Source organism: Thermobia domestica, chromosome 18 (assembly GCF_964235325.1).
Source record: "Thermobia domestica chromosome 18, izTheDome1.hap1.1, whole genome shotgun sequence".
Taxonomy (NCBI): Eukaryota; Metazoa; Arthropoda; class Insecta; order Zygentoma; family Lepismatidae; genus Thermobia; species Thermobia domestica.
The window spans coordinates 20,953,571-20,972,323 of record NC_137471.1 but is presented as its reverse complement, the minus strand read 5'-3'; the positions used below and the strand labels follow the sequence as shown (position 1 = coordinate 20,972,323).

The window sequence follows — 18,753 nt, the reverse complement described above, 5'->3', positions numbered from 1 at the left end:
TTCCCTAACTTCTGGTGTCACCCAACATTTTTTAGTGTTTTTTGTATTATTTTTTATTATTATTTTCGGGAAGGATACGTCAAAAATACAGTGAATACGATCAAAAAAGGCGTTATATTTTTCGTCAGTTGTGGATTTGTTATACACGTCCACCCATGTTTCGTTTGTTACTAATCTCGTAAATTTCTCTTTATGTCTTAGCCTGTAGTTTCTGATTGTGCGTGTTTTGTGAGTATTGTCAATAAATGTTGATTCGCCTAAAGGCTGTATCGTTCAGTGTATATGGATCAAATTTTAAACTTGAGTTTTTTTTAAATAAGTCTCTATAATTTCTTTTCGGTTTTTATCATTTTCTCCCTACCTTAAGGGTACTTTACTGAAGGTTGAAAAACAAACAAAAAACAGGTAATTTTCCCGAAAACAGATCTAAGGATTTTTGTTTATATTTCATACTTTTAACATTGCGTTAGCAATCTCATAGTGTGGTTTAAGCCAATCCCCTGGGAAAAATCTACAGGGGGTACTTTAATTTTAGGGTAGGTGTTATTATTATTATTATTATTATTATTATTATTATTATTATTATTATTATTATTATTATTATTCCTTTGTAAATAATTCCCCAAATACAACTTGCTCGTTTTTCTCTATATTTTGTAAACTAACATTTATTTATTTAACAACCACCAGATACAGCTCAGAGGCCATTTTTAAATACTGGATATCTAACAACAAGAATAACAATGGAAAGGATTTGGGAAGGTATCACCAAGGCCTGTTAAGTAAGTACTATCCCGGCATTTGCCTGGTAGGACTGAAGAAAACCCTGGAAAACTTCAGGATGTCGGCAGCGGGAATCAAACCCACGACCTTTCGAATGCGAATCCAACGCTCTACCACTTTTTTCTCTTTAACTTGTTTTACTACTTATTACTAGATCCCTACCTCATTTTACATGTTTTATACGCGTTCTTTTCCAGTAACCTGGAACGACAGGGACACGAACACAAAAATATCGAGGACAGTTAATATTCCAAGAGCAGGAATCGAACCCGGGATCCCGTACACCAAAGTTGAATGTGCTATCCACTAGACCAGCAGGGAAGGCACTTGAGCTACTTCGCTCAGTTAATATTTTATTAATAACCCCAGTACACTTATACGCAGACGCCATTTCTCACGAAAACAAAAATCCACAAGGTGTAATTTTTACTTTGGGAAGTAAAGTTTCCCTTGTACGAAGTTTACCAAAAAGGCCTTATAATTTTGTAAGTACTTCACTAATAATTATTTCAGTAATAGCGGTAAAACATGGTTTACTTTAAGATTGTAGAGCGAAGAAACCGTACCTTTTTATTACTTTTAAATCTGCAACAACAAAAAAGAAAAATTTTAATTTGCTTGGATTTTATTGTTATATATAAGTTTATACAGATTTTTTGTAGCTAAACAGACAAACTTGCTGAAGGCCTTTATTTTTTTCTGAGAGGAGAAACGAACTTTGATGATATCGAATCTTTGCTAATGAAGTGTTTATTTATGAAAATGAGCCAAATCGTAGAAGTCGTTTTTGAGGAAAATAATCGAAAATAAATATTTTAATAGGATCTATTCTTTCTGCATTTTCCTCAGGGGAATTAATTTAGTCGTATTGTAGTAAAAATGAAAAAAAAAAGGAGACGACCCTACTTAAAGGAGACGGTGATCATAAGAAATGAAGGCAATGGTGAAACGAATAAAGTGGAAGAAAACGGGAGTACCTCAAGAAAACCCACGCACACGGTGATTGTCCACCACGAAGTTTACTTGGCGCGAGTTGGGATCGAACCACAGACCCCACGCGCCACGTCGTATTGTAGTCTGATGAAATGGCAGAATAAAATATGAACAAAATCGTCATATTAAAACTCATTCTAGCAGTTATTTATTTATTATTTATGTATTTCTTTTTAAGAAGTGCAAGTGCATTATTTAAGAACTGCATTACATCATACTGAAGGTTAATGAAACATTTATTTATTTATGGGACATGTAAAAATCATTCGAGTCGTTTTCTAGCAAAATTTCACGAAAACAATCTCGCTAGTGAAGTTCTTCTTTTCTTTTTCTTTCTTTTCTTTTTCTTTCTTTTCTTTTTTCTTTTTTTTCTTTTTCTTTTTTTCTTTTTTTTTTAGAAAAATAAATAGAATTATATTATACTGTGACAGTTCTTTTAACCTCATTTGTAATTTGGAGAAGATATGTGTTTGTTCCGTAGCAGTTTTGTGTTGTAAGCCACCGCTAATTGTTTTATTCTATACACGAGCGCTGGTGAACGATTATTAGTGAGTGAGACTTCGGAGTGTTAGGACGTAAGAAACGCCTGTCAGCTACGTGAAGTTATTGGCATGTTGTTATTTTATTTTAAGTGTCAGTGTTATGTGGTGTTCTTCCAGTATTGAAATCATCAGGACAATAAAATCAGCAGATAAGTACTAAGCTCTTATTTTTATTTTGAGATAGCTTGATTGGCTTAACTACATTCCCTTTTCAACTGACTGATCTTCATTAGTGAATAGTGAAAAATGGTGCCGAAACCAAAGGAAGGTTATTTCTGGATTAGAAAAACATACCTTTAAGGAGGAAGAATCGAGGGAACATTCAAAAACATTAATATATTAATTTCTAAAGTCATATACTGTGTATTGCTATCGACTGCACGACATTTCACATTTAAAGAAAGAAAGAAAAAAAAAAAGAACTGCTTGTAACAATTACCTCTATTGTTGAGCTCGCAGTTGAAAAGAAAGAAAGCCGATCTTGCTACTGTATTTTAAGAAGCAGGAAAGTCAAGTTAAAAATATTTTCATTATTTAAAGCTTATGTTAATAAAATAGATTATAACATTGAGATATTTATATAATCCTTACTAGTGGAACTTTTTGAGCTTAATAATTGACTGTATTTTATTGTCAGAACTAAAACATTTTAATTAGAAACGGTAAACCTTAATCTCACGTTACGTATCAAATCTTGTTTTTTCATATACGAGGTCATGTCTATAACACGCATTTATAATAATCTTAGCCAACTAGTCTATGTTATTTCATTCAGTGTATATTGACTCATTATTGTGTTATTAATGATATTTTATGCAGATATTTACATATCTATAGTGTAAAGAGAATAAATTTATATATGCCATAAATCTTGTATGCCGGTTCTCACGAGATCAAAGAAAATGGAAGCAGAAAACATTCAGAAGTTATTGACAGGACTGAAACAGCAAATGGAGAACATGTCCCTTGAAATGAAAGAGCAACAAGAGAAGACACGAGAAGAAATGAAAGAACAAAAGAAGATACAAGAACAAATAAAAAATCAACAAGAAGAAATAAGAGAAGAACAAGAGAAAATACGAGAACAAATGAAAGAGCAACAAGAGAAGACACGAGAAGAAATGAAAGAACAAAAGAAGATACAAGAACAAATAAAAAAGCAACAAGAAGAAATAAGAGAAGAACAAGAGAAAATACGAGAACAAATGAAAGAGCAACAAGAGAAGACACGAGAAGAAATGAAAGAACAAAAGAAGATACAAGAACAAATAAAAAAGCAACAAGAAGAAATAAGAGAAGAACAAGAGAAAATACGAGAACAAATGAAAGAGCAACAAGAGAAGACACGAGAAGAAATGAAAGAACAAAAGAAGATACAAGAACAAATAAAAAAGCAACAAGAAGAAATAAGAGAAGAACAAGAGAAAATACGAGAACAAATGAAAGAGCAACAAGAGAAGACACGAGAAGAAATGAAAGAACAAAAGAAGATACAAGAACAAATAAAAAATCAACAAGAAGAAATAAGAGAAGAACAAGAGAAAATACGAGAACAAATGAAAGAGCAACAAGAGAAGACACGAGAAGAAATGAAAGAACAAAAGAAGATACAAGAACAAATAAAAAAGCAACAAGAAGAAATAAGAGAAGAACAAGAGAAAATACGAGAACAAATGAAAGAGCAACAAGAGAAGACACGAGAAGAAATGAAAGAACAAAAGAAGATACAAGAACAAATAAAAAATCAACAAGAAGAAATAAGAGAAGAACAAGAGAAAATACGAGAACAAATGAAAGAGCAACAAGAGAAGACACGAGAAGAAATGAAAGAAGAACAAAAGAAGATACAAGAACAAATAAAAAAGCAACAAGAAGAAATAAGAGAAGAACAAGAGAAAATACGAGAACAAATGAAAGAGCAACAAGAGAAGACACGAGAAGAAATGAAAGAACAAAAGAAGATACAAGAACAAATAAAAAATCAACAAGAAGAAATAAGAGAAGAACAAGAGAAAATACGAGAACAAATGAAAGAGCAACAAGAGAAGACACGAGAAGAAATGAAAGAAGAACAAAAGAAGATACAAGAACAAATAAAAAAGCAACAAGAAGAAATAAGAGAAGAACAAGAGAAAATACGAGAACAAATGAAAGAGCAACAAGAGAAGACACGAGAAGAAATGAAAGAACAAAAGAAGATACAAGAACAAATAAAAAAGCAACAAGAAGAAATAAGAGAAGAACAAGAGAAAATACGAGAACAAATGAAAGAGCAACAAGAGAAGACACGAGAAGAAATGAAAGAACAAAAGAAGATACAAGAACAAATAAAAAATCAACAAGAAGAAATAAGAGAAGAACAAGAGAAAATACGAGAACAAATGAAAGAGCAACAAGAGAAGACACGAGAAGAAATGAAAGAACAAAAGAAGATACAAGAACAAATAAAAAAGCAACAAGAAGAAATAAGAGAAGAACAAGAGAAAATACGAGAACAAATGAAAGAGCAACAAGAGAAGACACGAGAAGAAATGAAAGAACAAAAGAAGATACAAGAACAAATAAAAAAGCAACAAGAAGAAATAAGAGAAGAACAAGAGAAAATACGAGAACAAATGAAAGAGCAACAAGAGAAGACACGAGAAGAAATGAAAGAAGAACAAAAGAAGATACAAGAACAAATAAAAAAGCAACAAGAAGAAATAAGAGAAGAACAAGAGAAAATACGAGAACAAATGAAAGAGCAACAAGAGAAGACACGAGAAGAAATGAAAGAACAAAAGAAGATACAAGAACAAATAAAAAAGCAACAAGAAGAAATAAGAGAAGAACAAGAGAAAATACGAGAACAAATGAAAGAGCAACAAGAGAAGACACGAGAAGAAATGAAAGAAGAACAAAAGAAGATACAAGAACAAATAAAAAAGCAACAAGAAGAAATAAGAGAAGAACAAGAGAAAATACGAGAACAAATGAAAGAGCAACAAGAGAAGACACGAGAAGAAATGAAAGAACAAAAGAAGATACAAGAACAAATAAAAAATCAACAAGAAGAAATAAGAGAAGAACAAGAGAAAATACGAGAACAAATGAAAGAGCAACAAGAGCAGACACGAGAAGAAATGAAAGAAGAACAAAAGAAGATACAAGAACAAATAAAAAAGCAACAAGAAGAAATAAGAGAAGAACAAGAGAAAATACGAGAACAAATGAAAGAGCAACAAGAGAAGACACGAGAAGAAATGAAAGAACAAAAGAAGATACAAGAACAAATAAAAAATCAACAAGAAGAAATAAGAGAAGAACAAGAGAAAATACGAGAACAAATGAAAGAGCAACAAGAGAAGACACGAGAAGAAATGAAAGAACAAAAGAAGATACAAGAACAAATAAAAAAGCAACAAGAAGAAATAAGAGAAGAACAAGAGAAAATACGAGAACAAATGAAAGAGCAACAAGAGAAGACACGAGAAGAAATGAAAGAACAAAAGAAGATACAAGAACAAATAAAAAATCAACAAGAAGAAATAAGAGAAGAACAAGAGAAAATACGAGAACAAATGAAAGAGCAACAAGAGAAGACACGAGAAGAAATGAAAGAAGAACAAAAGAAGATACAAGAACAAATAAAAAAGCAACAAGAAGAAATAAGAGAAGAACAAGAGAAAATACGAGAACAAATGAAAGAGCAACAAGAGAAGACACGAGAAGAAATGAAAGAACAAAAGAAGATACAAGAACAAATAAAAAATCAACAAGAAGAAATAAGAGAAGAACAAGAGAAAATACGAGAACAAATGAAAGAGCAACAAGAGAAGACACGAGAAGAAATGAAAGAAGAACAAAAGAAGATACAAGAACAAATAAAAAAGCAACAAGAAGAAATAAGAGAAGAACAAGAGAAAATACGAGAACAAATGAAAGAGCAACAAGAGAAGACACGAGAAGAAATGAAAGAACAAAAGAAGATACAAGAACAAATAAAAAATCAACAAGAAGAAATAAGAGAAGAACAAGAGAAAATACGAGAACAAATGAAAGAGCAACAAGAGAAGACACGAGAAGAAATGAAAGAACAAAAGAAGATACAAGAACAAATAAAAAAGCAACAAGAAGAAATAAGAGAAGAACAAGAGAAAATACGAGAACAAATGAAAGAGCAACAAGAGAAGACACGAGAAGAAATGAAAGAACAAAAGAAGATACAAGAACAAATAAAAAATCAACAAGAAGAAATAAGAGAAGAACAAGAGAAAATACGAGAACAAATGAAAGAGCAACAAGAGAAGACACGAGAAGAAATGAAAGAACAAAAGAAGATACAAGAACAAATAAAAAAGCAACAAGAAGAAATAAGAGAAGAACAAGAGAAAATACGAGAACAAATGAAAGAGCAACAAGAGAAGACACGAGAAGAAATGAAAGAACAAAAGAAGATACAAGAACAAATAAAAAATCAACAAGAAGAAATAAGAGAAGAACAAGAGAAAATACGAGAACAAATGAAAGAGCAACAAGAGAAGACACGAGAAGAAATGAAAGAAGAACAAAAGAAGATACAAGAACAAATAAAAAAGCAACAAGAAGAAATAAGAGAAGAACAAGAGAAAATACGAGAACAAATGAAAGAGCAACAAGAGAAGACACGAGAAGAAATGAAAGAACAAAAGAAGATACAAGAACAAATAAAAAATCAACAAGAAGAAATAAGAGAAGAACAAGAGAAAATACGAGAACAAATGAAAGAGCAACAAGAGAAGACACGAGAAGAAATGAAAGAAGAACAAAAGAAGATACAAGAACAAATAAAAAAGCAACAAGAAGAAATAAGAGAAGAACAAGAGAAAATACGAGAACAAATGAAAGAGCAACAAGAGAAGACACGAGAAGAAATGAAAGAACAAAAGAAGATACAAGAACAAATAAAAAATCAACAAGAAGAAATAAGAGAAGAACAAGAGAAAATACGAGAACAAATGAAAGAGCAACAAGAGAAGACACGAGAAGAAATGAAAGAAGAACAAAAGAAGATACAAGAACAAATAAAAAAGCAACAAGAAGAAATAAGAGAAGAACAAGAGAAAATACGAGAACAAATGAAAGAGCAACAAGAGAAGACACGAGAAGAAATGAAAGAACAAAAGAAGATACAAGAACAAATAAAAAATCAACAAGAAGAAATAAGAGAAGAACAAGAGAAAATACGAGAACAAATGAAAGAGCAACAAGAGAAGACACGAGAAGAAATGAAAGAACAAAAGAAGATACAAGAACAAATAAAAAAGCAACAAGAAGAAATAAGAGAAGAACAAGAGAAAATACGAGAACAAATGAAAGAGCAACAAGAGAAGACACGAGAAGAAATGAAAGAACAAAAGAAGATACAAGAACAAATAAAAAAGCAACAAGAAGAAATAAGAGAAGAACAAGAGAAAATACGAGAACAAATGAAAGAGCAACAAGAGAAGACACGAGAAGAAATGAAAGAACAAAAGAAGATACAAGAACAAATAAAAAAGCAACAAGAAGAAATAAGAGAAGAACAAGAGAAAATACGAGAACAAATGAAAGAGCAACAAGAGAAGACACGAGAAGAAATGAAAGAACAAAAGAAGATACAAGAACAAATAAAAAATCAACAAGAAGAAATAAGAGAAGAACAAGAGAAAATACGAGAACAAATGAAAGAGCAACAAGAGAAGACACGAGAAGAAATGAAAGAACAAAAGAAGATACAAGAACAAATAAAAAAGCAACAAGAAGAAATAAGAGAAGAACAAGAGAAAATACGAGAACAAATGAAAGAGCAACAAGAGAAGACACGAGAAGAAATGAAAGAACAAAAGAAGATACAAGAACAAATAAAAAAGCAACAAGAAGAAATAAGAGAAGAACAAGAGAAAATACGAGAACAAATGAAAGAGCAACAAGAGAAGACACGAGAAGAAATGAAAGAACAAAAGAAGATACAAGAACAAATAAAAAAGCAACAAGAAGAAATAAGAGAAGAACAAGAGAAAATACGAGAACAAATGAAAGAGCAACAAGAGAAGACACGAGAAGAAATGAAAGAACAAAAGAAGATACAAGAACAAATAAAAAATCAACAAGAAGAAATAAGAGAAGAACAAGAGAAAATACGAGAACAAATGAAAGAGCAACAAGAGAAGACACGAGAAGAAATGAAAGAAGAACAAAAGAAGATACAAGAACAAATAAAAAAGCAACAAGAAGAAATAAGAGAAGAACAAGAGAAAATACGAGAACAAATGAAAGAGCAACAAGAGAAGACACGAGAAGAAATGAAAGAACAAAAGAAGATACAAGAACAAATAAAAAAGCAACAAGAAGAAATAAGAGAAGAACAAGAGAAAATACGAGAACAAATGAAAGAGCAACAAGAGAAGACACGAGAAGAAATGAAAGAAGAACAAAAGAAGATACAAGAACAAATAAAAAAGCAACAAGAAGAAATAAGAGAAGAACAAGAGAAAATACGAGAACAAATGAAAGAGCAACAAGAGAAAATACGAGAAGAAATGAAAGAACAAAAGAAGATACAAGAACAAATAAAAAAGCAACAAGAAGAAATAAGAGAAGAACAAGAGAAAATACGAGAACAAATGAAAGAGCAACAAGAGAAGACACGAGAAGAAATGAAAGAACAAAAGAAGATACAAGAACAAATAAAAAAGCAACAAGAAGAAATAAGAGAAGAACAAGAGAAGATACGAGAACAAATGAAAGAGCAACAAGAGAAGACACGAGAAGAAATGAAAGAACAAAAGAAGATACAAGAACAAATAAAAAAGCAACAAGAAGAAATAAGAGAAGAACAAGAGAAAATACGAGAACAAATGAAAGAGCAACAAGAGAAGACACGAGAATAAATGAAAGAAGAACAAAAGAAGATACAAGAACAAATAAAAAAGCAACAAGAAGAAATAAGAGAAGAACAAGAGAAAATACGAGAACAAATGAAAGAGCAACAAGAGAAGACACGAGAAGAAATGAAAGAACAAAAGAAGATACAAGAACAAATAAAAAAGCAACAAGAAGAAATAAGAGAAGAACAAGAGAAAATACGAGAACAAATGAAAGAGCAACAAGAGAAGACACGAGAAGAAATGAAAGAAGAACAAAAGAAGATACAAGAACAAATAAAAAAGCAACAAGAAGAAATAAGAGAAGAACAAGAGAAAATACGAGAACAAATGAAAGAGCAACAAGAGAAGACACGAGAAGAAATGAAAGAACAAAAGAAGATACAAGAACAAATAAAAAAGCAACAAGAAGAAATAAGAGAAGAACAAGAGAAAATACGAGAACAAATGAAAGAGCAACAAGAGAAGACACGAGAAGAAATGAAAGAACAAAAGAAGATACAAGAACAAATAAAAAATCAACAAGAAGAAATAAGAGAAGAACAAGAGAAAATACGAGAACAAATGAAAGAGCAACAAGAGAAGACACGAGAAGAAATGAAAGAAGAACAAAAGAAGATACAAGAACAAATAAAAAAGCAACAAGAAGAAATAAGAGAAGAACAAGAGAAAATACGAGAACAAATGAAAGAGCAACAAGAGAAGACACGAGAAGAAATGAAAGAACAAAAGAAGATACAAGAACAAATAAAAAATCAACAAGAAGAAATAAGAGAAGGACAAGAGAAAATACGAGAACAAATGAAAGAGCAACAAGAGAAGACACGAGAAGAAATGAAAGAACAAAAGAAGATACAAGAACAAATAAAAAAGCAACAAGAAGAAATAAGAGAAGAACAAGAGAAAATACGAGAACAAATGAAAGAGCAACAAGAGAAGACACGAGAAGAAATGAAAGAACAAAAGAAGATACAAGAACAAATAAAAAAGCAACAAGAAGAAATAAGAGAAGAACAAGAGAAAATACGAGAACAAATGAAAGAGCAACAAGAGAAGACACGAGAAGAAATGAAAGAACAAAAGAAGATACAAGAACAAATAAAAAAGCAACAAGAAGAAATAAGAGAAGAACAAGAGAAAATACGAGAACAAATGAAAGAGCAACAAGAGAAGACACGAGAAGAAATGAAAGAACAAAAGAAGATACAAGAACAAATAAAAAATCAACAAGAAGAAATAAGAGAAGAACAAGAGAAAATACGAGAACAAATGAAAGAGCAACAAGAGAAGACACGAGAAGAAATGAAAGAAGAACAAAAGAAGATACAAGAACAAATAAAAAAGCAACAAGAAGAAATAAGAGAAGAACAAGAGAAAATACGAGAACAAATGAAAGAGCAACAAGAGAAGACACGAGAAGAAATGAAAGAACAAAAGAAGATACAAGAACAAATAAAAAATCAACAAGAAGAAATAAGAGAAGAACAAGAGAAAATACGAGAACAAATGAAAGAGCAACAAGAGAAGACACGAGAAGAAATGAAAGAAGAACAAAAGAAGATACAAGAACAAATAAAAAAGCAACAAGAAGAAATAAGAGAAGAACAAGAGAAAATACGAGAACAAATGAAAGAGCAACAAGAGAAGACACGAGAAGAAATGAAAGAACAAAAGAAGATACAAGAACAAATAAAAAATCAACAAGAAGAAATAAGAGAAGAACAAGAGAAAATACGAGAACAAATGAAAGAGCAACAAGAGAAGACACGAGAAGAAATGAAAGAAGAACAAAAGAAGATACAAGAACAAATAAAAAAGCAACAAGAAGAAATAAGAGAAGAACAAGAGAAAATACGAGAACAAATGAAAGAGCAACAAGAGAAGACACGAGAAGAAATGAAAGAACAAAAGAAGATACAAGAACAAATAAAAAATCAACAAGAAGAAATAAGAGAAGAACAAGAGAAAATACGAGAACAAATGAAAGAGCAACAAGAGAAGACACGAGAAGAAATGAAAGAACAAAAGAAGATACAAGAACAAATAAAAAAGCAACAAGAAGAAATAAGAGAAGAACAAGAGAAAATACGAGAACAAATGAAAGAGCAACAAGAGAAGACACGAGAAGAAATGAAAGAACAAAAGAAGATACAAGAACAAATAAAAAAGCAACAAGAAGAAATAAGAGAAGAACAAGAGAAAATACGAGAACAAATGAAAGAGCAACAAGAGAAGACACGAGAAGAAATGAAAGAACAAAAGAAGATACAAGAACAAATAAAAAAGCAACAAGAAGAAATAAGAGAAGAACAAGAGAAAATACGAGAACAAATGAAAGAGCAACAAGAGAAGACACGAGAAGAAATGAAAGAACAAAAGAAGATACAAGAACAAATAAAAAATCAACAAGAAGAAATAAGAGAAGAACAAGAGAAAATACGAGAACAAATGAAAGAGCAACAAGAGAAGACACGAGAAGAAATGAAAGAACAAAAGAAGATACAAGAACAAATAAAAAAGCAACAAGAAGAAATAAGAGAAGAACAAGAGAAAATACGAGAACAAATGAAAGAGCAACAAGAGAAGACACGAGAAGAAATGAAAGAACAAAAGAAGATACAAGAACAAATAAAAAAGCAACAAGAAGAAATAAGAGAAGAACAAGAGAAAATACGAGAACAAATGAAAGAGCAACAAGAGAAGACACGAGAAGAAATGAAAGAACAAAAGAAGATACAAGAACAAATAAAAAATCAACAAGAAGAAATAAGAGAAGAACAAGAGAAAATACGAGAACAAATGAAAGAGCAACAAGAGAAGACACGAGAAGAAATGAAAGAACAAAAGAAGATACAAGAACAAATAAAAAAGCAACAAGAAGAAATAAGAGAAGAACAAGAGAAAATACGAGAACAAATGAAAGAGCAACAAGAGAAGACACGAGAAGAAATGAAAGAACAAAAGAAGATACAAGAACAAATAAAAAAGCAACAAGAAGAAATAAGAGAAGAACAAGAGAAAATACGAGAACAAATGAAAGAGCAACAAGAGAAGACACGAGAAGAAATGAAAGAAGAACAAAAGAAGATACAAGAACAAATAAAAAAGCAACAAGAAGAAATAAGAGAAGAACAAGAGAAAATACGAGAACAAATGAAAGAGCAACAAGAGAAGACACGAGAAGAAATGAAAGAACAAAAGAAGATACAAGAACAAATAAAAAAGCAACAAGAAGAAATAAGAGAAGAACAAGAGAAAATACGAGAACAAATGAAAGAGCAACAAGAGAAGACACGAGAAGAAATGAAAGAAGAACAAAAGAAGATACAAGAACAAATAAAAAAGCAACAAGAAGAAATAAGAGAAGAACAAGAGAAGATACGAGAACAAATGAAAGAGCAACAAGAGAAAATACGAGAAGAAATGAAAGAACAAAAGAAGATACAAGAACAAATAAAAAAGCAACAAGAAGAAATAAGAGAAGAACAAGAGAAAATACGAGAACAAATGAAAGAGCAACAAGAGAAGACACGAGAAGAAATGAAAGAAGAACAAAAGAAGATACAAGAACAAATAAAAAAGCAACAAGAAGAAATAAGAGAAGAACAAGAGAAGATACGAGAACAAATGAAAGAGCAACAAGAGAAGACACGAGAAGAAATGAAAGAACAAAAGAAGATACAAGAACAAATAAAAAAGCAACAAGAAGAAATAAGAGAAGAACAAGAGAAAATACGAGAACAAATGAAAGAGCAACAAGAGAAGACACGAGAAGAAATGAAAGAAGAACAAAAGAAGATACAAGAACAAATAAAAAAGCAACAAGAAGAAATAAGAGAAGAACAAGAGAAAATACGAGAACAAATGAAAGAGCAACAAGAGAAGACACGAGAAGAAATGAAAGAACAAAAGAAGATACAAGAACAAATAAAAAAGCAACAAGAAGAAATAAGAGAAGAACAAGAGAAAATACGAGAACAAATGAAAGAGCAACAAGAGAAGACACGAGAAGAAATGAAAGAAGAACAAAAGAAGATACAAGAACAAATAAAAAAGCAACAAGAAGAAATAAGAGAAGAACAAGAGAAAATACGAGAACAAATGAAAGAGCAACAAGAGAAGACACGAGAAGAAATGAAAGAACAAAAGAAGATACAAGAACAAATAAAAAAGCAACAAGAAGAAATAAGAGAAGAACAAGAGAAAATACGAGAACAAATGAAAGAGCAACAAGAGAAGACACGAGAAGAAATGAAAGAACAAAAGAAGATACAAGAACAAATAAAAAAGCAACAAGAAGAAATAAGAGAAGAACAAGAGAAAATACGAGAACAAATGAAAGAGCAACAAGAGAAGACACGAGAAGAAATGAAAGAACAAAAGAAGATACAAGAACAAATAAAAAAGCAACAAGAAGAAATAAGAGAAGAACAAGAGAAAATACGAGAACAAATGAAAGAGCAACAAGAGAAGACACGAGAAGAAATGAAAGAACAAAAGAAGATACAAGAACAAATAAAAAAGCAACAAGAAGAAATAAGAGAAGAACAAGAGAAAATACGAGAACAAATGAAAGAGCAACAAGAGAAGACACGAGAAGAAATGAAAGAACAAAAGAAGATACAAGAACAAATAAAAAAGCAACAAGAAGAAATAAGAGAAGAACAAGAGAAAATACGAGAACAAATGAAAGAGCAACAAGAGAAGACACGAGAAGAAATGAAAGAACAAAAGAAGATACAAGAACAAATAAAAAAGCAACAAGAAGAAATAAGAGAAGAACAAGAGAAAATACGAGAACAAATGAAAGAGCAACAAGAGAAGACACGAGAAGAAATGAAAGAACAAAAGAAGATACAAGAACAAATAAAAAAGCAACAAGAAGAAATAAGAGAAGAACAAGAGAAAATACGAGAACAAATGAAAGAGCAACAAGAGAAGACACGAGAAGAAATGAAAGAACAAAAGAAGATACAAGAACAAATAAAAAAGCAACAAGAAGAAATAAGAGAAGAACAAGAGAAAATACGAGAACAAATGAAAGAGCAACAAGAGAAGACACGAGAAGAAATGAAAGAAGAACAAAAGAAGATACAAGAACAAATAAAAAAGCAACAAGAAGAAATAAGAGAAGAACAAGAGAAAATACGAGAACAAATGAAAGAGCAACAAGAGAAGACACGAGAAGAAATGAAAGAACAAAAGAAGATACAAGAACAAATAAAAAAGCAACAAGAAGAAATAAGAGAAGAACAAGAGAAAATACGAGAACAAATGAAAGAGCAACAAGAGAAGACACGAGAAGAAATGAAAGAACAAAAGAAGATACAAGAACAAATAAAAAAGCAACAAGAAGAAATAAGAGAAGAACAAGAGAAAATACGAGAACAAATGAAAGAGCAACAAGAGAAGACACGAGAAGAAATGAAAGAACAAAAGAAGATACAAGAACAAATAAAAAAGCAACAAGAAGAAATAAGAGAAGAACAAGAGAAAATACGAGAACAAATGAAAGAGCAACAAGAGAAGACACGAGAAGAAATGAAAGAAGAACAAAAGAAGATACAAGAACAAATAAAAAAGCAACAAGAAGAAATAAGAGAAGAACAAGAGAAGATACGAGAACAAATGAAGGAACAACAAGAGAAAATACGAGAAGAAGTACAAAATGGAATATATGAGTTGCAAGAAGAGTTAAAGAGAGAGGCGAATAGACAGCGTGACGATATGAAACAAGAAATCGATGAACGATTTGAAGTAATAAGGGATGAGATGAAGCAATTAAGCGATAAAATTGAAGACGTGCAAGAGAAGCAAGGTCAGCTACACGAAGGATTAGGTGCAGTTAAAGCGCAATGCTATAACACTAATTTGAGGTTGGCTGGAGAAATATTAGCGGTTAAAGAAGAAGTAGGAGATGTGAAACGTGAACTGCAAGTAGAGTGTCAACAGATGAATAGTTCCACATTGGAGCAAGTTTCATATAATCAAGAACAAACGGAGCAACGTATGGCCGCATTGCAGAAAGGATTACAGGACCTAGAAAGTAAACAAAACACTATTGAAAAGGATCTTCGCCTATTGCAAGAAACTTCTGAAGAAAATGCTCGGGAAATCCGAACAGAAGCTGAATTGCAAATTCAGAAACTGAGAACTGATATTCAAACAGTAAGATCTCATATTGAAGAGCATCCGGAACAACTCGCAAGATTTGATTGTAGGAAGATGAAACAACCAGCGTTGGACTTACCAGTAACTTCCATGCCTAAGTTACGAGAAAAAAGAAAACTGAATTATTCCGTTACCAGTACATCTGAAGATGATAGTGATGTTGACCGGCGGAAGGTGAGTGACGAAGAATTATTTTTAAGATCACATCACAGGCAGCGAAAGCATAACCGTCGCCCAATTAGAACGTATAATTTGGGAGATTTGAGACATTTTGTCCGTTATGATGGCTACGTCGGCTCAATGACCGCTCAAAGATTTATCCAAAGATTCGAAGCCCAAGCTCGTATCCAGGGCATTCCGGAAGAAGAATTTTTGAAGATAATACCGTTGTTGCTAGATGGAAGTCCACTTCATTGGTTTGAATTGGAACAAAGTAACTTCTACTCCTATTACGATTTTGTTTCTGCATTTTTGCGTCAGTTCCATACTGAGACGGCAACTGCACAGCAACTTGAGGCCATCCGCAACAGACGATTTAACCCGAAGCTAGATAAGTCGGTTGTTGACTTCTGTATAGAGAAATTTAAACAAATGAAAGAACTTCAACCCGGTTTAAGTGATCCATCTCTGTTAGCAGATTTACGAAGACTCCTACCCTATGAATATCAGAAAGCAATACTCGGAATTCCTTTCCACACGATGAATGACTTTGTCTGTGCAATTCGTAACATTGAAAGCTTCAATATTAATCCACCTAAGTCTACAGGATGGAACAGGGACTCACGTATGACACAAGAAGTAGGTCGACAGCAAGAAAATACCAGCCATGCGCAACGACAAAATTATTGGGTTCGTAATGTAAATACATCTCAACAAACAGATCCAGGTCCCACATCAGGAGAAAGTTCACGGCGTTTCCAAGACTCCAGGAACGATTACTTTCGAGGAGGAGTTACGTCCCAAAGAGGCCGACATCAGAGAAATAGAAGAGAACGATGGTATAGAAAACGTAAGAACAAGTGGAGGAACTTTAACGCATACCACAACGAGAATCAGCGACAGCCTGAAGCTGATCAATGGACACGGAGTAACGAGGATGAAGAAGTGCGACATGCCTATCGTGACCCTCAAGAGTTCACACGAGCGACAAGCGAAACTAGAGATGATCCACCTCTCACAAGAGAGAGACGCAATAGACACTCACCAAGTCCAAACAGAGTGTAGTTTCATAAGATATTCAGTATAGCCGCTATGATGTGTTATCTTGATTCAAGTATTGTTACGTTATCGTATATTCATACAAACATTTTATCATAAACTATGTGGATAATAATTATCATAGTCTAACTTAGAAGAATGTTACGTATAAAGGAATTAATGCTAAGTGACTGAAATAGTTACGTTTTTCTTTACTTTTAATAAGACGTTTATTGACTCATTTCATATGTCAGTTGTATGTGTAACGGTCATAATATATTGTCTCTTTTGTAGTTTATAATGTAATATCTACCAGAGTTGATTTACTAACATATTCGTTTAACTTTCACACATGCCAGAGTTCTCGAATATGACTCAATTTTACAAATGTGAGCATATCCGGTCCCACGTTCGGACGCCAAGTTGTGACAGTTCTTTTAACCTCATTTGTAATTTGGAGAAGATATGTGTTTGTTCCGTAGCAGTTTTGTGTTGTAAGCCACCGCTAATTGTTTTATTCTATACACGAGCGCTGGTGAACGATTATTAGTGAGTGAGACTTCGGAGTGTTAGGACGTAAGAAACGCCTGTCAGCTACGTGAAGTTATTGGCATGTTGTTATTTTATTTTAAGTGTCAGTGTTATGTGGTGTTCTTCCAGTATTGAAATCATCAGGACAATAAAATCAGCAGATAAGTACTAAGCTCTTATTTTTATTTTGAGATAGCTTGATTGGCTTAACTACATTCCCTTTTCAACTGACTGATCTTCATTAGTGAATAGTGAAAATACTCTAGGGCTCTGAATACGATATTCATTTATGTTGGGGAAAAATAAAGTCTGATAAATGTAAAGTGAAAATTTAAATAATGTAGCAACTTTCCTCTTTAGATGAGAAATTTTTTGAAAACTCTGCAACACGTGTTCTTTATTTTTTAATGGGTAGTTTATATAAGGAATTTCACACTCTAACTTCAGCGAAATGTTCCCATTGGACACCAGGAGTGTAGACTGTAACGTCTGCTGTCTTTTATCGTTTAAGAGGCACGTGATTATCCTTCTTCGACCTCTCCATATATTAGTAGAAAATTGTATTTGGTTGACAAATAACTGAGTTCATTCAAAAATTGACAATGTAATAAAATACCAAAAATAGCAGGACTATTTGGACGCTAATATCCTAGAAATTAATTTCACGTCTGCCTCCATAATTCAGGTGCATTTTATACTCGAAATTAATATAAAAATGTCCAGGGTTTGATTTAAAATTCTCTCCAGTCTTAAAAATGGTCGTATATTCGATGCCGCGGCAAACGTAACTCTATCTGGCAAGCAATGGATTCAACTGGCAGTAGCAGTGCACTGATGCGACGAACATGAGTTGAGGGCATTCACAAAATTACTAACACTGTCTCTCTTCCACCCCACCATCCTAACATTGCTTAAAAATTTCTTAAAAATTAAGGTGAGTCTTAAGTTCGTAGCGTCTTATTCCTTAGAATGCGGTAAATGAAAAATATTACTCAATTCAACAGAACTTTTATGCCTATAAAAGAAAAAAGCAACGCCAAAGAATACAATACAAATAACTATGCAATAATAATTGTTCAGAAAACAATATCCAGGACTCGGTAATAGATGAACATGAAATTTGAACAGACAACAAAATTGGTCCACAGTTGTTGAGTCAAATATAATCAACAACATTTAATTTGATATAATATATACCAGGTGGTGCATTTGCGCCGTACAATTAGTGAAGTTAGACAACTAACCATACAGCGAAGTTAAAAGTGTTGCCTACATCGAAAGGATAGCGCTTACAAAAAAACCTTTGTCTTCGTATCAACATTATGTATTTTCATACATTTAAAAATTATAATTTAGGTATCATGCAATTCGCTTTCCCCCCATGCTAAAAGAATCAAGTTATATTCGTATAGTATAAGGGACGTGGAAGTTGTTTAGAAATCAATTACTGTTCCAAGGAAGTATAGATTTAACAACAATCTACATTTGCGACAAATGAGGTTTAAAAAAAGAAAGAAAAAGGAAAATAACCTAAAAGTTCGAGTTAAGGAAATTACGTTTCAGCGATTACTTTATTATGGGATCAAGCACCATAACAGAAGATTTGATTATCATCAATCTTGACTGTTTCTAATGAAGTCTAGCCAAAATTC

General features: G+C 32.2%; 2 protein-coding genes across 2 annotated transcripts; both read left to right on the top strand.

Moving 5' to 3' along the window:
• Nucleotides 1-3,640: 3,640 nt before the first annotated feature.
• LOC145675039 (uncharacterized) lies at nucleotides 3,641-7,741 on the top strand (the record flags this gene model as incomplete). The annotated part of the gene is made up of 1 exon (XM_081745407.1): nucleotides 3,641-7,741. A coding segment is annotated over exon 1 (4,101 nt), but the record flags the coding sequence as incomplete, so codon positions are not given.
• A 2,529-nt stretch (nucleotides 7,742-10,270) lies between these two features.
• LOC145675038 (uncharacterized) lies at nucleotides 10,271-11,317 on the top strand (the record flags this gene model as incomplete). Its single annotated transcript, XM_081745406.1, has 1 exon — nucleotides 10,271-11,317. A coding segment is annotated over exon 1 (1,047 nt), but the record flags the coding sequence as incomplete, so codon positions are not given.
• Nucleotides 11,318-18,753: the final 7,436 nt, after the last annotated feature.